We start from the raw sequence: 21,463 nt of genomic DNA, 5'->3' as shown, positions 1-21,463 counted from the left end.
CTTGCTTTTCTGTACCAAAGAATTGTTTATCAAGGTTTTTTTTCCTGCAACATAACACCTTCTTTTACTTGAAGAAAGAAAGAACCAAGGTGAGTAAAACACAGCAGATAGAGTTGAGGTCCCCTCTGTTCCCTACTCTCAGTCCCACTCCTCTCCCTCCCCCAACATAGAGAGTCGCTGTTGTAGTGATTCATTTTTTAATCTGTAAATTTTATGGTTTTTTTTTTTTTTTTTTTTTTTTTTTGCGGTACGCGGGCCTCTCACTGCTGTGGCCTCTCTCGTTGCGGAGCACAGTCTCCTGACGTGCAGGCCCAGCGGCCATGGCTCATGGGCCCAGCCGCTCCGCTCCGCCCAGTCCGGATCTTCCCGGACCGGGGCACGAACCCGTGTCCCCTGCACCGGCAGGTGGACTCTCAACCACTGCGCCACCAGGGAAGCCCATGTAAATTTTATGGTTTTTAAATTAACTCATACTTTTCTATATTAACTTGTTTCTTAAGAAAAATTTAATATTTTTCCTATATTGTAGGAATTTTCCTATTACTAAGTGGGAGAGTTGTGAGATAAATTTGGGGTCAACTTCTAAATGTGCTTTGGGAAAGAAAAGACACCTGAAAAGGATTGATTTTATGTTTCTTTCAGAGACCTGCACCCTGACCTGAAGGGACAGTTGAAAGAACTCAGAAAGCATCTCGTTGAGAGCACCAATGAAATGGCACCTTTAAAAGTTTGGCAATTGCAAGGTAATAAAAACGTAGAGGAATCATTCTAAATTTTATGGTATTTAAAAAAACAGAATTTGAATTTAATTGTATTTATTCACAAATTTTAAGGATCATGTGATTAATCCTGATTTATTAGAAAAGAAAGGAAGAAAGTCCTTTTGTAGACAAATAACACTCTGCAGAGTAATATATATTTGTAGATGAGTTACCAGATCTTTCTTTGTGTGACCAGGTGCATAAGCCTGTAATACTAGAAACAAGTTTGTTTTAATCTTTCTATATGTATACATTTATTACACAGTTGGATGTTAAAGGCATGTCAGTATGGCAGGATGTATGTGTGCTTTTCTGGTCCAAAGAACTATGTATCAAGGTTTTCTTTCCCAGCATAATTTACTAAAGTCTTTTGCTGTACTTTGTGTTATGTTGTAAATCCAGAAGAAGGAAAAGAGTTTGGGGTGGATTAATCCTGTGCTAAATGTGTTGGTATATGCCTTAGTGTTTATTCAGGCAGATCAAGGAACGGCTACAGTAAACACTCTAGGGGCCTATGAAGTGAGTAAAACCTTCAATTCAACCATGGGCATGATTTGAAATGGCATTCTAGGGCATTCTTAATTACCAAGAAAATAGTGGGAAATAAATGTGCTTTTTTCCTATTTCTTTCTCATTGCTGGAGATGAATACACTTTAACTTACGTTTGATGTTGTTGCAGATCTAAGTTTTCAGACTGCTGCCCGAATCTTGGCCGCTCCTATTGAGTTAGCTCTGGTGATTATGAAGGATCTTAGTCAAAATTTTCCTACCAAAGCCAGGTAACATAGAGTAATAAGGCTTTGAGACATTCTTCTTTTTAACATATGCCTAATTATCTTCATGTTTATGCATAAAATGAAGCCATTAAAATATGAAAATGCTTAGGAAATTAAAGTTGTCTTACTACCAGCACTGTACTGTTAATGGCCCATCTTCCCGAGAAGGCGACAAGCCCCTGTGTTGTGTGGTTGAAGAGAGCAGTCTAGGTTGTGTTGTTGCCACTGCCTCTTGCTAGTTGTGTGAACTTTGTAAATAATCATGTTCCTCAGCAGTAAAACAAATAACAACACCTACCTTTCAGGATTAGATGAGTTAACAAAATTTAATGTATGCAAATGTAACTAACTTAGGGTCTGGCATGGACTCGGGTGTTTTTCTTCCTGAAGAGTTTCTTATATATCATCTTACTCATTCTTTTTTTTTTTTTTTTTTTTAATTAATTAATTAATTAATTAATGGCTGTGTTGGGTCTTCGTTTCTGCACCAGGGCTTTCTCTAGTTGTGGCAAGCGGGGGCCACCCTTCATCGTGGTGCGCGGGCTTCTCACTATCGCAGCCTCTCTTGTTGCGGAGCACAGGCTCCAGATGCGCAGACTCAGTAATTGTGGCTCACGGGCCCAGCTGCTCCGCGGCATGTGGGATCTTCCCAGACCAGGGCTCGAACCCCTGTCCCCTGCACTGGCAGGCAGACTCTCAACCACTGCGCCACCAGGGAAGCAATCATCTTACTCATTCTTGACGAAGGAAATGAATCATAGAGGCTGACTTGTTCATAGTGACAGATTAAGATTTTGAATGCAGCTTTTCTGCTATTGCTTTCAATTGTGTAATGGTCCTCCACATCTCATAAACACAAGGCAAACCTGTTTTAAAAGCCACATTTTCAGAAACTTAAATAATTGTCAGTCCTTTTCTTGAGTCACTGAATGAGGTGTTTTGACTTCTGATATGGGATGTTTTGTAAATTTGTTTATTTGATTAGTCTTGGGAAAATATTTCTTAGACAGGACTTAAGGATCCTATAGTACATTATCATTTAATCAAGCATGCTATTGAAGATGCACATGTGCTTAAATAGCTTGAACGGTCTGCTGCCTTAAGTTATTGAACAATGTCCTTAGCCTGTGAGCTGTCGAGATCATATACAGGAATAGAGTTACATATATTTAACTAAGATCTTGGAAATAACTGCACTCGCATTAAAGTGCAATTATTACTGTTACTTTTCCTTGGTTTTATATCTTGTGATAATGAACAAATACACACATCTGAGAGGAGGAATATATTTATCAATTGTAAAGGTTTAAGGTTTTTTCCATTTAGTTTTTTGTAATTTATGGAGCAGTGTGTTGTTTCGTATAGGGAAATTGAAGTCTTATATATCAAATACTAAACTAAGCACTGATAATGTTTTTATTTCCTTAGAGCAATAACAAAAACAGCTGTGAGTTCAGAACTTAGAACCGAAGTGGAAGAGAATCAGAAGGTATTAACCATTGGAAAATAGTGCCTTTCTGTTTTGTATTATATCCTTAAAGATGTGGAAATGTGAGTTAAATCAGTGACATTTAATAGTTTTACTCTTCTTTTATTAAAGACGATGATATTTTGATTCATTTCTGCAATCTTTTTTATACTTTCAGTAGTTAATCAAAGTTGAACATGAATATATAATTCAAAGCATCAAATGGTGCTACCTGTTTCTTTAGAAAAAAGCACCCCCATCAACATGTCTCACTCCCTGTGTGACCCCCTTCCCAGAAGCATCTGCTTTCAACTCCTAGTTGATTCTTTGGATATTTATCTCCAGATTCCAGCAAGCTTAAATTGGTACTTTCTCAGTTTCCAATCTTATGTATTGGCCTTCTGTTACAAGGATGAGGTCTGACTTTCTTTCACTGCTCTCCCCACTTCTCCCACTGTCTACCAGTACTCCATATTGGCACTTTCCCCATCTTTCTACTATCCCCGTGTTTTTGTCATGGTTTTATCAATTTCCTTTTTTTTTTTTTTTTTTGGCGGTATGAGGGCCTCTCGCTGTTGTGGCCTCTCCCGTTGTGGAGCACAGGCTCTGGACGCGCAGGCTCAGCGGCCATGGCTCACGGGCCTATCCGCTCCGCGGCATGTGGGATCTTCCTGGACCAGGGCACGAACCCGTGTCTCCTGCATCGGCAGGCGGACTCTCTCAACCACTGCGCCACCAGGGAAGCCCGGTTTTATCAATTTTTGATCTGCTTCACTATGGACTGGTTGTTCTTTATGTCTAGTACATACCAGTTATCCTGGGACCTTCCTTTAACCTCTTTTTTCGGATCTCCTATTTCTTGGATTCCATGTCTTCTTTGTTTTTGGTTTACTCCCTTATTTTGATGCAGCAAATCATACTTCATGAGAAAGGTTGCATGTGAGGTAAATTTCAGACTCTGAGAAATCAGTTTTCCATTTTGTTTTTTTGTTTGTTTGTTTTTGGCTGCGCTGAGTGGCAAGGCGAGGAGGATCTTAATTCCCCAACTGGTGATTGAACCCATGCCCCCTGCAGTGGAAGCGCGGAGTCTTAACCACTGGACTGCCAGGGAAGTCCCTTCCATTTCTGTTTTTATTGATAGCTTGCCTGGGTATAGAATTCTAGGTTGGAAGTCACTTAGAAGTTTGAAGTCATTGCTCCTTGGAATTTTGGTTTCCATTATGGCTTTTGAGAAGTCTGAAGCCTTTGTATGAGATCTGGCTTTTCTTTCCGGAATCATGTAGGGTCTTTTCTTTGACCCTAGTAATCTGAAATTCCATAGTGATAATGCCTTTTTAAAAAGTCTTTGTACTCTTGGGTGGTTGGTGGGCCCTTTAAATCTGGAAAATCCTTTCCCTTAGTATTGGGAAATTTTCTGGACATATTTCTTTGCATTTCGTCTCTTTTTTGTTTCTCTTTTCTGTTTTCCTAGAATTCCTATTTATTCTTAAGATGTTACATCTCCTTGACTAATTTGGCCTAATTAAAAATCTTTTATTTCCTGTTTTCCAGTTCTTTTGTCTTTTATTTTTAAACTTTCTGGGAAGGATTTTCAGACCACTTGCTGAGATTTCTTTCTTGTCAAATTTTTAATTTACAAGGGTTATTCTTGAATTATTCTTTTTATGGTGTTGTCTTATCCTTCTGAAGATATTGATGGTTCATGTATGTGTTTTCTTTTCTCTGCATAGTCTGTTCCCTCTTAAGTTGCCTTTCTTTTTGTCTTGTTCTCTTGTCTTTAATGTTAGAGGCTTTCCTTAGATGTCTGGTGATCTCTCGCTAACTGCTCATATTAGAGAGTGAGGCAATAAAAAACTGATTGAAAGCCCCAAAGGATGCGTCTTTGTGACTGTAGGCTGTGGTGGTATGGTCGTTTCCCAGGGAACTCCAGTGACAGAATCTTTAAACCTTTCCTCTTGAGCTGTTTAGTCTCCCGAAAAGGATCTTCTGATCTGCTGCTGGGAGGGTGAGTTCTGGCTGCCGGAGTTGTAGAAGCCCAGTAGGGCAGAGCATTTGGTTTCCGTGCAGTCCCGTTTTCAGAATGGGATCCCCATCCTCTGTTGTGTTTCATTTCACATAGTTCCCAGTCAGTCTTTCCCACAGTCACAGCGTGCTGTATTCGCAGCCTGGGAATGAGTGGATGTGGAGTTTTTCTTTCCCTTGTAAGAAATTCTGATTCTCGTTGATGCAAATTTCTGTTATCCCCTTATCTTCCTTGCCATTTTATCCTGGCAGGGCAGAGAAGCAAAAGCCGTGGCTTCTGCATTGTTTTGTGTTTTTCCCACGCAGTCCTAGATCTTAGAGTTCATTTCTCTCTGTCCACTGAGTGGGGGGGAGTGAAGGGAGCTCAGCGATCCCTGCCCTTGTCCCCCAGCCCTGGGAGAGCTAAGGGATCCATGTTCTGTCCCTAGTATCTGATACGTTTCTTCCCTTCTCTACTATGTGCTGTTGAGTATATGATCAGCCGTTCCAGTTTCCTTGCCGAGAAAGAGGAATTGATTGGAAAGGATATAAGCCAACAGAAGCTGTGTATGATATGGCATCAAAGCAGCGTTTCCAGTGGGTCAGGCGGGTCTGAGGGCTGCAGGGGCTGCATGGTCACATGCATTCCACCGCGTCAGAGAGCAGCAGTTGAAGGGCCCCGTGGAGGTGGTCTTGGAGAGCTCAGGTGTATGTAGGTGCTGTCCTTAGCTCCGCACCTCAAGGTTTCTTGGCGTGCCTTAGTTTGAAAGTTTAAGGGAGGTGTGGGGTTTTGAAACCCTTTTAGATTGGATCCCTGGACTTCATCCAGGAGGCCCAGCTGTCAGTGACCGCTAGCACAACCTTGGCTGGCACCACAGACCGGGAAGGGCACCCAAAAAGTAACTCTCCGTGCTTGGCTTATTTAATACTCTCTCCCTGTCCCCAGTATTGTAGGAAACAGTTGTATTAATCATTGTCAACATTTGTATGTATAATAAGACCAGAAACATGGAAATTTCTGTTAAATATTCTCTTCCTGCTCCTTAATAAGTTTTTAATATTTCAGTATTTCAAGGGAACTTTAGGGTTACAGCCTGGAGATTCAGCACTGTTCATCAACGGGCTTCATATTGATTTAGAGACGCAGGATATATTCAGGTATGGATAATATCTTTCACCCTGAAAAGTTTTTATAACGTGTGGCTCCTTATGACACGTCCAGACTGTTGTTCCTCCTTGATGTAACAGATTGCAAAGCCTGATGACTTCTCAGGCCCAGTGTGTGCATTTAGGTAGGCACATGTTCTGGCTGGGATGGGCAGGGTGATACTTGGCCATTTTTTATCTTAATGTACATCTGATGCCTTGGACATTTAAGGCCCAGGTGTCTTTGGAGGGTGCCCTTTCAGAGCCTTAGTTTTCCTGTTAACCATAGAAACAGAAGAGAGCAGGTTCTTTTGTTTCTGAGAACAGTATGAAGTAGGTTTATGCAAAATGCGGCCTCTGGTGTCTCAGAAGGTGATCTGTCTTACATATATTTGATACCTTTTTGTTTTGTTAAAATGTGGTTTAGGACTAAATTGCTCTAAATTTTCCTTATGAATTTTGGGGGTTGGGTGCAGAAGACAGGTAGAATTCTAATTTTATCTTTGATATTAAAATTGACACAGTTGATACTGTGGCTTCATAATAGTGAAACAAAAGCTGTGGTTGGTTAATGCTTTAAAAGAAGCAGTTTCCACAGTAAGATGCTTTTCACATTATGTTCATTGAGCTTTTATGACCATATACTGCTTTCAAAGGTAGTAAAAAATTAGTAAAGGACACAATAAAAGATTGCCCATGTTTTTATTTTTTATTAAAAAAATCTCTTTAATTTTCCAGAGTATTGCAAACTGTGTACTTGCTTATTGTAAACAGTTTTAAATAATGCAGAGATAAAGGAACAGTCTTCTTATTTCTTCTTCCTTACCCAGCAAACCTCTTAAGTTGGGTGTGAATTCCTCCAGACCACTTTCTGTGATCATATGTGTGTGTGCCTGTGGGAATTGATGCTGATATTGAAACATATATTAAACATAAATTATTTAGTATATTTTTTGGTGTTTTTTTAGTAAGCTTTTCAGATAATTTTAGATTCATCTGCAGTTGTAAGAAATATCACAGGGAGATTACTTTAGTGTTTTTAAAAACATGCAATGTAAAATCCACATTTAGGATTATTTCATCCTCAAATTGTGTGTTTATAATTTAGAGATAATTTCTATACACAGTGTATACGTAGATAAGTATAAATAAACATCAGCCAAGAAGCAACTCCTGCCTACTTGGTTCTGCATATTTGGACAAAAGGATTCAAGGGAAGAGCTCCCTCTTGATTTCTCAACTCGTTTGGTAGGGCATTGAGTTTGAACTGATATATTTTTCTCATGGTGAGAATTTTTTTTTTAAAGCCCTTTCCCCTAAATACCTATTTGTTTTTTTTTCAGTCTGTTTGATATATTGAGGAATGAAGCTCGGGTGATGGAGGGTCTGCATAGATTGGGAATAGAAGGCCTTTCTCTGCATAATGTTTTGAAACTGAACATCCAGCCCTCTGAGGCCGACTATGCTGTAGACATCAGGAGCCCTGCTATTTCGGTAGGTATTCTGTGAGTGTGTCCAGGGAGTGGTCTGGCCAAGTATTTTATTATGGTTTCACATTTGTCTTTTAGGAGAGGTAAGTTATTCCTCTTAACTCTTGTCGGCATCAAAGATTTACAACAACTGCATATATGCGGCTATGTGTATATAGTAAAGTAGGCTCTTAAATGCTCCAGAAAGTTGAGCTATTAGGTTTACTGTAGTTAAGACTGTGATTTTTCCACTTTTGTATCTCTTTAGGAATTTGGCTGAGCATCTCTTGGGAAAGTGTTTAGTTTGTATATTCTCAGTTGCATGCAAGTCTTGTGTGGTTTTGTTTAAAAATATCAGTTTTTAGCTACCAACCTCCTTTAACAGGCCTTTGATATTTTATATTGAAGGATTTATGTAGATTAATATCGCTGTAAAGAGACCAGAGGGAGCAGCGCTGTCTCGGGCAGTCGTGGTGGAAGTGAGATCGGCGACGGAGACGTTCCTGGCACCCTCAGCTCTCCAGTCCCCTTTTCTTGGTGTCTGTCCTGCACTGATTTTAGGGAAAGTGTTTGGAAAGGGGAATAATATAGAATGTAGATGTTCACTACTTGACTTCTCACTTGGTGGTGTAACTGTTATTTTGATGAATACTGTTGTGTCATTTTTTTCCTGTTAAAAATTTTTTCATTACAAAGAGTAAAGAGACTAACATAATTAGCAACCGTAGGACCCATCGCCATACTTACTAAATGCTAACATTTAATCATTTCATGTGTTCTTGGAAGAAAAAAATGTTTCAGTCAAAGCCCTCTTTATATCTCTTCCCAGTTCCACCCCTCTCCTCCCTGCAGGTAATTCCTCTTCTGAAGTGGGCGTGTACCCCTCCTGTCCCTTACTTGATCGTTTTCTCCCCTATTGTATGCTTTAAAATTTTGAAAAATGCCATATCAGTATCCTTCATCAATTATTTTTATTACTCAATAATTTTTTCAAGGCTTATGTAGGTTGATACATATAGATCTAGTTTATCACAGCATGTTTTATATTTTACTGATTTTTAAAAATATCTTTTATAAATTCACAGTTTAGAATTTAAGACATACAAAAGACTGTGTATTGGAAAAATCTCTTCACCCAGCTGTCCAGTTTTTCTCCCTGGAAGCAACAGGCATTGTCAATTCGTTGTATATCCTTCCAGAAATACTCTGTTTACATAAGCAAGGTAATATACACATACTTTCCCACACGGGCCTCTCACTGTTGTGGCCTCTCCCGTTGTGGAGCACAGGCTCCGGACGCGCAGGCTCAGCGGCCATGGCTCACGGGCCCAGCCGCTCCGCGGCATGTGGGATCTTCCCAGACCAGGGCACGAACCCATGTGCCCTGCATTGGCAGGCGGACTCTAAACCACTGCACCACCAGGGAATCCCCACCCTGCTCTTTTTGTACCTCTCTCTTCGTGCATACATGTGAGAATATATTTGGGGTAGACACCTAGAGCTGTAGTACTTAGTGGTAGAGTAGTAATAAAGGCTTCAACTTTATTAGGTCATCTTCTCTAAAGTGACTTCCAGACACCAGAATTGGGTGAGAATTCCCATTGTTCTATATTTTTGCCTATTCCTGATTATTGACAAACTTAAAATTTTTTTTTTCAGTTTAATCAGTGTGAAATTTCATTGTGCTTTTAGTTTATATTTCTTGGATTACTAGTGAAGGTGTACGCTTTTCCTTGTGTTAATTCCCCATTTAAATTTCCTCTGTAAATTTCTTATTTATATTCTTGACTCATTTCCATTTCTTATGTTGCTTGCCTTTTTTAAATTGATATATTAGATTTCTATAGATATTCTTGACACTAGTCCTTTATTGATTTCGTAGGCCGCAAATACCTTCTCCTATCCTGTGGCTTGTGTTTTAGTCACTCGTTTTTCTACTTGATCTTTTTTTTTTTTTTTGCTGTACGTGGGCCGCTCACTGTTGTGGCCTCTCCCGTTGTGGAGCACAGGCTCCAGACGTGCAGGCTCAGCGGCCATGGCTCACGGGCCTAGCCACTTCGTGGCATGTGGGATCTTCCCAGACCGGGGCACGAACCCGTGTCCCCTGCATCGGCAGGCGGACTCTCAACCACCGCGCCACCAGGGAAGCCCTCTACTTGATCTTTATATTTTCAAAAATGGTCTTTCCCATGTGATTCTTCTTGAAATAATTTAAAGTCTTATTGTTATTTCTGCAAATTTCACTAGTGGTGACTAAAGTGTATGCACAATGTTGTGTTCTTTTTTTTTTTGTAGTGGATCAACAACCTGGAGGTTGATAGCAGATATAATTCATGGCCTTCTAGTCTACAAGAGTTGCTTCGCCCCACTTTTCCCGGTGTTATCCGACAGATCAGGAAGAATTTGCACAACATGGTAAGTAAAACTCCTTATTGCTGGGCTGTGATCTCTATTTCTTCCTTGCCTTCTCCCCTCCTTTCTGTCATATCTAGAATGTTCACTTCTCTCCTTTACTAGCTGCTTCTCCCCACCACCACCACTAGATACGCTCTTTTTCTAGCTCCATATTCAAACTGAAAGGGTTGGGAAATGTACTGATTGTTTGTAGGGCTGTGAAATGTCAGTGTATAAGGAAATGCTCCTCATCCTTAATCTCACGGTTTAGACTGTGTTAAGTTTTAAGATAGTTGTTCTTTTTTACTCAGAAGATGAATATATTACTACCGTTTTTCTTGAATATCTTAATCTCTAAAATTTAATAGTTCAATTTATTCCCTGAAATAAATCTTCATCAGCTTCTGCTTTTTAATCCTTATTCCACTGCTTTAGAGAGATAGAGGAAAAGGGTTTTAGTTGACGCTCTTTTCCGCTCTTATGTCTTTCTTTTACCTCATGTAGTTCCTAAAGAGACGGGGCAGGTTATGGCCAAGGTTGGCTTCCTCAGAAGTTTCAAGGGAAACGATCCTCTATACTTGCCTCACTCTTGAAACCACTTTTTTCCTTCCCAGTCAAAATTTCAGTCTCTTTTACTCTTACCATATGAGATAATTTATTAAAGTTTATGAAATGAGAACTTTATTTGATTAAATGAGATTAAATGGGTTAATTATTATTTTTTAAAGTACATCATGAGCACTTAATACATGATAGCCACGATTGTGGTCTAAAAATTGGGTTCTAAATGAATTCTTAATTCATAGACCCTTTGAAATGAATACACAGGAAGCTAATCTCCATTTTCTAAGGTGGGAGAGTTAATAAAATTTGGGTTTTGTTAGGTGTAGTAAAGGACATGTATTAGCCAGCTGGATGCAGTTCCCATGTTGTTAGCGTAAGATTATGAGAAAATCACTTAGCCTTTCAGTACCACATTCTTTGAATACAGAGGGAGGGTAACTGCTCTTTGTATAACTTCTTTTTTATGTGGTTCAAAAGTAGCTGGAAAAAGGTGGCCTTCAAGTGTAAAGACTAAGGCATTTTTATTGGCCCAGTGACATTTGAATAAATGTCGTTTCCTGTTTTCCTTTCCCTTCCCCTACAGGTTTTCATAGTTGATCCTGCTCATGAGAGCACTGCAGAGTTGATTAACACAGCTGAGATGTTCCTCAGTAATCATATACCACTAAGGTAACACCATTATCGATTTGATGGTATATCTCATTTAGCTGAGGTTTTGTTTGTCATTCTTAACAAGTCTGGTGTTACTGAATTGTAGGATAATTAATCATGGGGATCGTTAAGGGCAGTTTCATCTTTTGCTCAGTATGAAGCCGGTGTCTTTTGGGGGAGAGAATTTGATTCTCAATGAATAGAATCTTACCGTCATTGAGTTATTAATAAATAGCCTGTGTAAAAATAGCATGTGATCTCAGCTTGCTTAGGGAATTTTCCTAAGTAAGTGTTCACATCACAAAGCCTACCTTCAGCAGAGGTAAGGAGCTTTGCCAGGAACTTTTGTCAGACTGTCAAGGACTAAATGTATACACAGCTTTTTATAGATGCAAACAGACACATTTATTTCACTTGTGTTACCAAATCTGCCAACGGGGTACTTAAATGGCTGGGGTTTCCACTGTACCTTTTCAGAACAATGTTTGAAGGTTTTACATATAAGGATTAAGATATTCCCACATTCTGAATAGTATGTGGTAATTTTACATGTTGATAAAATTTGAATTCTTAGAAAACATGAAAATAAAGAAGAAAAGAGCTCTTTAGCTAATTAATGTTATTGTGTGTTCCATACTCAGCACTGAGCTAAATGCTGTGAGTGGAACATAAGCCACATTTCTACCCTCTTGGAAAAAATACTGTGCCTACTTTCAGTAAGATATTCAATCAAGTGCTAGGTTATGTCCTTACTAGTTCTAAGTGCTTTAGAATTTCAGGGGAAAAAAAGATTATAGACAGATATTTGGGAAGGACAAAGGTTTCATGGCAAAGTTGGATTTAAGATAGACTTTGAAGAAAATAGCGAGTTTTCATTGATGGAAAAGCAGAGATTTTAAGTTTAATGAAATTTTTAATGTAAACATGAATACCACATGGTTAGGTGGAGGATTACAGCCAGAGCTATGTTTTGATGAAAAGGGAATATAAGGACACAAAAGAAGTTGGCTTATGGTACACAGTGGGCATTAATTAAAGATTTACTGAATCTCATTGAGGGACGGGAAGAGGGCATGGGCTCTTCAGATTGCAAAGGTAGGTGAGAAGAAGGCACTTAACTCACAGGCATGTTGTGAACAGTTGGTGGAAAGACCAAGGCAGACGAGCGGTTGTTTTCCTTCGTATGAGTTGCTGTGGTATACGGAGTTGTTGGCAGGGACCGAGGAGAGGAAGGGACAAATCTGAGAGCCTCCCTACTGGTACTTGATGAGGGACTGGTCCTGGGAGAAACAGTAGTCTGGATTTGGGGACTTAGCTAACAGAACAACTCTGATGCCCTTTTTAAAAATTGAATACTTGGGAAAGGAAAGTACTTTGTGAGGAGATAATTAGGTTCTAGCCCTTATTTTTATTTTCATAAGAATAATATTTAGGTCATTTCTGCCTGGCGCTTACTCATTTGATTTCTGTCATAAGAGGGGTTTTAAAAAGACAAAGACAATTTATAATCTAAAAACAAGCCCTCTCAACTACCTCATACATGTAACTACCTCATCCATGCATACACAAATTCTACACATACCTCCTGAGAGCATGATGTTTGATATATGTTTATCATATATTTTTAGGCTGTACTTTTTAAAAAAATTAATAGACTTTGTATTTTTTTAGAGCAATGTTGATTAATTAACTGGTATTGCTACATTATTATTAACTAAAGTCCATAGTTTACATTAGGGTTCATTGTTTGTGCTGTACATTTTGTGGATTTTGACAGATGTATAATGACATGTTTCCACCATTATAGTATCATATAGCTTAGTTTCACTGCCCTAAAAATGCCCTGTGCTCTACCTGTTTGTCCCTCCCTCCCTCCCTCCCAGCTCCTGATATTGTTACTGTCTCCATAGTTTTTGTCTTTTCCACAATCATGATGTATGTAACATTGTCAGATTGGCTTCTTTCACTTAGCAGTACAGTATGCTTTTAAGCTTTGTTCATGTCTTTTTGTGGCTTAATACCTCATTTCTTTTTATCACTGAATAATATTCCATTATATGGATGTCCTATAGTTTTTTTTTACAACATCTTGGTTGCTTCCAGATTAGGGCAGTTATGAGTAAAGCTGCTACAAACATTTGTATGCAGGTTTTTGTATGGATATAAGTTTTCAGCACATTTGAGTAAATACTGCTAAGTGTGATTACTTTATCTTATGGTAAAAGTGTGTTTAGTTTTCTGAGAAGCTGCCACACTGTGTTCCAAGTCGTTGTACTGTTTTACATTCTCACCAGCAATGAATGAGGGTGCCTATGGCTCCCCATCCTCTCCAGAGTTTGGTGTTGTCAGTACTTTTTGGATTTTAGCCATTCTCATAGGTGTATGGTGGTATCTCATTATGGTTTTAATTTGAAATTCCCTAATGACATGATTTTGAGCATCTTTTGATATGCTTATTTGCCAGCTGTATGCCTTATTTGGTGAGGTGCCTGTTTAGATCTTTTGCCCATTTTTAACTGTTTTTTTTTTTTTTTTTTTTTTTTGGCGGTACGTGGGCCTCTTATTGCTGTGGCCTCTCCCGTTGCGGAGCACAGGCTCTGGATGCGCAGGCTCAGCGGCCATGGCTCACGGACCCAGCCGCTCCGCGGCATGTGGGATCTTCCTGGACCGGGGCACGAACCCATGTCTCCTGCATCGGCAGGCAGACTCTCAACCACTGCGCCACCAGGGAAGCCCTGTGTTTTTTTTTAATTGTTAGTTTTAAGAGTTCTTAGCATATTTTGCATATCAGTCCTTTATCAGATATGTGTTTTGCACAAATTTTCTGCTCATCTTGGCTTGTCTTCCTTCTCTTAACAGTTTCTTTTGCAGAACAGAAGTTCTTAATTTAAATGAAGTCCAGCTTATCAGTTCTTTTTGTTGTGGGTTGTGCTTTTGATGTTAGATCTAAGAAGTTATTGCCAAACCCAGGATCACCTAATTTTATCCTGTGTTATTTTCTAGGAATTTTACAATTTTGTGTTTTACATTTATGTCTGTGATCCATTTGAGTTAAAGACTGTCCTTTTTTTCATTGCTTTTGCTCTAAGATAGAGGCTAGTGGCCTCTATAATGGCCAGTGCAAGTTTTTTTGGCCGGTCTGTAGATGTGTAATGGTAGCTCTTTGTGGTTTATTCCTTTAAGTTTTAAAATGTAATAAACTTTAACTTTGGGTATAGCTTTGTTTGTTTGTTTGTTTTTTTATATTGCAGGTTATTATTAGTCATCAATTTTATACACATCAGTGTATACATGTCAGTCCCAATCGCCCATTTCAGCATGGGTGTAGCTTTTTGCCTAAGGACAGTAGTAAATATTTTTATGCTTTCCATTTACCTATGATGCCCAAATTGCTGGTATGAAATCTCAAAATCCACCCCCCCTTCTATATGTTTTCACATTCTGAGAATTTTCACTTCCCCTAATTTTTATTTAAAAACAGAACAAATTTCCATCTAAAACTATGGCAATACCTTAAACGTCAGTAATGGCCTCATTTCATGATATTGAAACAGCTTGCTTTAATAGTTAAAAAGTCTAAGCCACCTTTGGGAACCTGCTTTTTTATTCTGCAAGTGATGAATGCCTTTGCCAACTATGTTAGAGTATGATGTGAACTGTGTTTTTCAAGAGAGGATGCCTTTCCTTTTTTAACTGGTTGCATTCTTCGAGTTGTTTCTTTTTCTTCTTTTTGCCTTTCCCTTTCTCCCCCAGACTTGGTTTAATCTTTGTGGTTAATGACTCTGAAGATGTTGATGGGATGCAGGATGCTGGAGTGGCTATTCTGAGAGCATATAATTATGTTGCCCAAGAAGTGGATGAGTATCATGCCTTCCAAACTCTGACACACGTATGTTTATGTTCAAAATGGCGAATAATTTTTAAAAATCTAACTTACTCTAAGAAACAGTATGTGGTAAGGAGATTCTATATTTCTGGAAAGAGAAGAAGGCAAATTATTCACACTAACTTCATGCATTTTGTATTTCCAGAGTTGCCTTTATTGATACACTAATGTTAATAATAGATGTTGTGATTTCAGCTAAGATTCCTTAGATACTAATACATTAAGGTATCTTCGTTTTCTGCCTTTTGGCGATTTGAAATCACTGATTAATGCCTTTCGGTAAATGTGATGTTCTCTACTTGTTTAAAAAAACTTTGCTTTCTTCCCTTTTAAGATCATCATGATATTTTTGTTAGGAATCAGTTTAATATTCAAGTCATAAAATTCTTATTAACTGTTTTCTCCATTTTAATTAGAAACTGTGAAATACCCTGATTTTTATATATATTTTTTAAGATACTTGCTCAAGTTCAAACAGAGAACTCTCCTTGTTTTTTGTTTTTTTTCTATTTTTGAGTATAAAAAGTTTACCAGTAATAGTTCTTTTGCTTACAGATTAGTGTTAATTATTGAAAAACTTATCTTTAAAGCAGTTATTTTCATGACTTTTATTTTACCCATAAACATGATTTCAGCCTGCTGTTTATTATGTTTATTATGTTTACTGTTTAGAGATTCAGTCGGGGCATTTTTTATTAATTGAAATGTTCATTTATTTATTTGGCCAACTTTTATTAAAGACGCACCCTTTGCCAGGCCCATACCAGCTTCTAGGGATACAAAGAAGAGTAAGATTTTCCCCCGTCCTCAAACACCTTACAGTCTAGTGGGGGATGCCTCCACACAGATGATTTGGTACAGTGTGGGAGGCACCGCTGGCTACAGCAGCACTAGGACCTCACTCCACTAGGGATGGCCACGGACATTTTTGTGGAGTGGGAAGTTGTCCCAGCTGAGTGTAGGAGGGAAAACAGGAGTCAGTTGAACAGTGGCTGCAAATCAGAGGTAGTGACTCCAGGTTATTAGTATGACTTGAGCAGAATATTGTGAGAGCAGAGTGGAGAGGGGGACCTCAGTGGTCATTGAGGCCATTAGGCTGGGTAATAGGTGTCCAGATCACAGAGTTAAACTCCAATTAAAACCTCATTCTGATGCATGTATGGAGATGGATCTGGTGAAGGGTAAAGAAAGTGGCAGGGATACTAGTTGGTGAGCTGTTGCTGTGATCTCTGTGAGAAATGGTGGTGGACCTTACTTAGCAGTAGGCTCTGGAGAATGAAATAAGTTCCAATGAAGTTGCTGAGGATAATAAGGGTTTTTAAGTCTGTTTTTTAAAGTTTTTTCCCCTCACAGCTGTGTGTATAAAGGAAAGGATAAAGAGTTTTCATTTCTTTTTCTTTATTTTTAGTTGCAAAAGTAAAAAAAAGTTATGTTCATTATTAAAACTTTTAAAAAATAATATTAAAGTGTGTTGATTAAAAAATCTGTCTCTGCCCTCCTTAATCCTTAAAGGCAGCCACTGTTAAAAGCTTGCATCCTTCTAGATGCTTAACTGTACATGTACAGACACAGTTTTGTTGTCTTATGTCTGCCTTTTAAAAACAAGGACTATGCCATACGTATTTTGAAACTTTTTTCCCCTTAAACTTCATGGACATGAGTTCCCATTTCAAGGGTTACTTATAAGTATTTGGATTTTTAAAAAATTAACACATTTTTGCGTTTGGGACTTAATGTGAATATGAACTGATTGAGTCATTTTAAGAATATGTAGTTTCTAACATAAGAAGGCATAAGGAAGTATATGGAAAAGGGAGAATTGCCAATATGGCCCACTTGCTCTTTTTAAGAGAATTAGCTATTGTTTTCATTTTTCCTCTACATTCTGAAATCTTTTGTAATAAATACTCTAAAATTTACATGTGAAAGTGTAGTTGGTTACCTGGTTTTTCTTTCTTCAGATATATAACAAAGTAAGGACTGGAGAAAAAGTTAAAGTTGAACATGTGGTCAGTGTCCTGGAGAAGAAATATCCATATGTGGAAGTGAATAGCATTTTGGGGATTGACTCTGCTTATGATCAGAATCGGAAGGTAAACATTCTCTGGCACTTCTCATTTGACTGCAACACTATACTTTCCTTACGTCTCCTTATTATTGGGGGTTACTGTTAATAAAGGTGGTGATGGTGAAATATTTAGGCACTTAGCATTTAAAAATTTAGAAACCTGGTCACTTTTCTGTCTCTGCAAATATAGTTTATATTTCAATTTTGTGAAGATATCATTGATTTTTAGCTGGCCTATTAACTATACAATTGAAAAATAATTTCTCTTTATAATGCACTGGTAGTACCTGAGTGATATATGTTCTGGATAAAATCTGTTGGAAGTATATGATGTATGCTTGTCAGGTATGATGTGTGTGCCTAATGTGTGTCATGTATTTAATTGCTTAGGCTAAAGATGGAAATGCAATAGGAAATGTAACAAACAGAATGGCAAAGTCTCATAATAAGGATATAGGGAAATATTTTAAAATCTTTATTTAAAGATAATAGTGAGACATTAAATATAGTGAAGGACCTTTATTGTAAGCAGGAACAAGGTGGTCAGTTTATTGAAAACAAATGTTAAGGCAAGGAATCAAAATACATTTCTGAAACAATTTAAAACAATAAAAGAGTGTGTTTATTTACCAGCTTTTTTTCATGTTTTTGAATGAAGGACAAGGCCTTTGGTTCATTTGTTTGAGATCTGAGCTATCATTTCATTAGAAACCATACTGATAATGCACTGTTTATACTTTCTCTTTTATCTGAGTACAGAATCCTAGATTTTATAATCTCCCTCTCAAGTCTTACCCACACCCAATTCAACACCAGTTGTTTTTTAGCCTTTCACTTTTTTGTTTTTCTAGTCATTCAGTTTGTTTTCATTTCCTTCCTTCCTTCCACTTATTTTAACTTAATATAATTTTATTATGGTAACATTGATTTGTAACATTATATAAGTTTCATGTGTACAACATTATATTTCTACTTCTGTATCCCCTACAGCTTGCCCACCACCAAAAATTTAGTTTCCATTCATCACTGTACAGTTGATCCTGTTTACTCATTTCCCCGCCCCCAGTATTCACTACTTTGTTACATGTTTGTTTTTGTTTGGTTTAGTTTGTTCATTTATTTTGTTTTGTTTGTTTATTACTTTTTTATATTCCACATGTAAGTGAAGTCCTATGGTATTTGTCCTTCTCTGTCTGACTTATTTCACTAGCATAATACCTTCAAGGTCCATCCGTGTTGTCACAGATGGCAAGATTTCATCTTCTTTTTGTGACTGAGAAGTGTTCTATTGTGTGTATGTGTGTTTGTGTGTGTGTATATATATCCCACATCTTATTTATCCATTCATCTGTTGATGGACACTTGGGTTGTTTCTGTATCTTGGCTATTGTAAACAATGCCATGATGAACATAGGAGTTCATATAATTTTTTGGATTAGTGTTTTCACTTTCTTTGGATAAATAACCAGAAGTGGAATTACTGGATCATATTCTATTCTTAATTTTTTTTTGAGGAATCTCCATACTGTTTTCCACAGTGGCTGTACCAATTTACATTCCAACAGTGTAAGAGGATTCTCTTTTCTCCACATACTTACCAACATATGTTATTGCCTGTGTTTTTGATAATAGTCATTTTGGCAAGTGTGAGATGATATCTCATGTGGTTTTGATTTGCATTTCCAAGATGAGTAGTGATGTTGAACACCTTTCATGTGCCTGTTGGCCAGCTGTATGTCTTCTTTGGAAAAACGTCTATTCAGGTCCTCTGCCCATTTTTTAATCAGGTTGTTTTTGTTGTTCTTGAGCTATATGAGATCTTTATATATTTTGCATATTAACCTCTTATTGGGTATATTATTTGCAAATATATTCTCTCATTGGGTAGGTTGTGTTTTCATTTTATTGATGGTTTTCTTTGCTGTGCAGAAGCTTTTTTCATTTGATATAATTACATTTGTTTATTTATGCTTTTGTTTTCCTTGCCTGAGGAGACATATCTAGAAAAATATTGCTAAGATGGATATCAGAGAGGATACTGCCTTTTTTCCCCTTAGACTTCTATGGTTTCAGGTCTTACATTAAAGTTTTTAATTCATTTTGAGTTAATTTTTGTGTATGGCGTGAGGTAGTGGTCTAGTTTCATTTTTTTTTTGCATGTGGCTGTCCGGTTTTCCCAACGCCATTTATTGAAGAGATATCATTTCTCCATCGTATGTTCTTTGCTCCTTTGTCATAAATTGTCCATATATGTTTGGTTTTATTTCTAGGCTCTCATTCTGTTCCATTGATCTATGCATCTGTTCTCCTGCCAATACCATGCTGTTTGGATTAGTATGGCTTTGTAATATAGTTTGAAGTCAGGAAATGTGACGCCTCCAGCTTTGTTCTTTTTCTCAGGATTGTTTTGGTTATTCAGGATCTTTTCTGTTTCTGTATAAATTTCAGAATTTTTGTTCTATTTCTGTGAAAAATGTCCTTGGGATTTTGATAGGGATTACATTGAATCTGTAATGTAAATTGTCTTAGGTAATATGGACATTTTATTTATTTATTTTTGGCTGCACCATGCAGGATGTGGGATCCCTGACCAGGGATTGAATCCACACCCCTTGCAGTGGGAGTGTGGAGTCTTAGCCACTGGACGGCCAGGGAAATACCTTTTTTGTTGTTGTGTGTGTTTTGTTTTTGTTTTTTATTTTTTTTTGGTACGCGGGCCTCTCACTGTTGTGGCCTCTCCTGTTGCGGATCACAGGCTCTGGACGCGCAGGCTCAGCGGCCATGGCTCACGGGCCCAGCTGCTCCGCGGCATGTAGGATCTTCCCGGACCGGGACACGAACCCGTGTCCCCTGCATCGGCAGGCAGACTCTCAACCACCGTGCCACCAGGGAAGCCCCTGTGTGTGTGGTTTTAATTGGCTTTATTTATTTATTTTCTTGGCCATGAGGCATGGCTTGCAGGATCTTTGTTCCCCAACCAGTGGTTGAACCAGGGCCCACAGCAGTGAAAGTGCAGAGTGCTAACCAGTGGACTGCCAGGGAAGTCCCTTAATATGGACATTTTAACAATGTTAAATTTTCCAAGCCATGAGCCGAAATATCTTTCCATTTATTTGTGTCTTCTTTGGTTTCTTTAATTGTCTTACAGGTTTCAGGGTACGTCTTTCACCTCCGTGGTTAAATTTATTGTGATTATAAATGGGATTGTTTTCTTAATTTCTCTTTCTGCCTAGCGTATAGAAATGCAACAGATTTTTGTATATTGATTTTATATCTTGCAACTTTATTGTATTTGTTTATTACTTCCAATAATTTTTTGGTGGAGTCTTTAGGGTTTTCTGCACATAAAATCATGTCATCTGCAAATAGTAACAGTTTTACTTCTTCTTTCCAATTTGGGCATGTTTTATTTCTTTTTCTTACCTCATTACTCTGGCTAGGACTTTCAATATTGTGTTGAAAATGAGTGGCAAGAGTGGGCATCCTTGGCTTGTTCCTGATCTTAGAGTGATAGCTTTCAGTTTTTCACCATTGAGTATGATGTTAGCTGTGGATTTGTTGTATGTGGACTTTATTACGTTGAGGTATGTCCCTTCTATACCCACTTCACTGAGAGTTTATATTATAAGTGGGTGTTGAATCTTCTCAAATGGTTTTTCTGCATCTATTGAGATGATCATGTGGTTTTTATCATTCATTTTGTTAATGTGGTGTATCACATTGATTGATGTGGGGATGTTGAATCATCCTTTCATCCCTAGAATATATTTCACTTGATCATGGTGTATGATCCTTCTTTTTTTTTTTTGAAGATCATCTTTTAAAAAAATTTTATTTATTTTTGGCTGCGTTGGGTCGTCATTGCTGTGTGCGGGCTTTCTCTAGTTGTGGCGAGCAGGGGCTACTCTTCATTGCGGTGCGTGGGCTTCTCATTGCGGTGGCTTCTCTTGTCGTCGAGCACGGGCTCCAGGCGCGCAGGCTTCAGTAGTTGTAGCATGCAGGCTCAGTAGTTGTGGTTCATGGGCTCTAGAGCGTGGACTCAGTAGTTGTGGTGAACAGGCTTAGTTGCTCCGCAGCATGTGGGATCTTCCCGGACCAGGGCTCCAACTCGTGTCCCCTGCAATGGCAGGCAGATTCTTTCTTTTTTTTTTGATGTGGACCATTTTTAAAGTCTTTATTGAATTTGTTACAATATTGCTTCTGTTTTGGTTTTTTGGCTGCAAGGCATGTGGAATCTTAGCTCCCCGACCAGGGATCGAATCCGCACCCCCTGTATTG

At 38.2% G+C, this 21,463-nt stretch overlaps 1 protein-coding gene across 1 annotated transcript in view; it reads left to right on the top strand.

Annotated features, from left to right (window-relative positions):
• UGGT1 (UDP-glucose glycoprotein glucosyltransferase 1) overlaps positions 1–21,463 on the top strand; it is a 94,252-nt gene that overhangs the window by 23,564 nt on the left and 49,225 nt on the right. Inside the window, exons 9-17 of the mRNA XM_079709875.1 lie at positions 643–743; positions 1,442–1,541; positions 2,967–3,027; positions 6,074–6,165; positions 7,497–7,647; positions 9,918–10,037; positions 11,164–11,249; positions 14,985–15,120; positions 17,079–17,210. Of these exons, the coding sequence (XP_079566001.1) occupies positions 643–743; positions 1,442–1,541; positions 2,967–3,027; positions 6,074–6,165; positions 7,497–7,647; positions 9,918–10,037; positions 11,164–11,249; positions 14,985–15,120; positions 17,079–17,210 (979 nt within the window). The remainder of the gene's footprint in view (positions 1–642; positions 744–1,441; positions 1,542–2,966; positions 3,028–6,073; positions 6,166–7,496; positions 7,648–9,917; positions 10,038–11,163; positions 11,250–14,984; positions 15,121–17,078; positions 17,211–21,463) is intronic.

Source organism: Hyperoodon ampullatus (assembly GCF_949752795.1).
Source record: "Hyperoodon ampullatus genome assembly, chromosome: 8".
Taxonomy (NCBI): domain Eukaryota; kingdom Metazoa; phylum Chordata; class Mammalia; order Artiodactyla; family Ziphiidae; genus Hyperoodon; species Hyperoodon ampullatus.
This window is presented reverse-complemented; position numbering and strand designations above follow the sequence as displayed.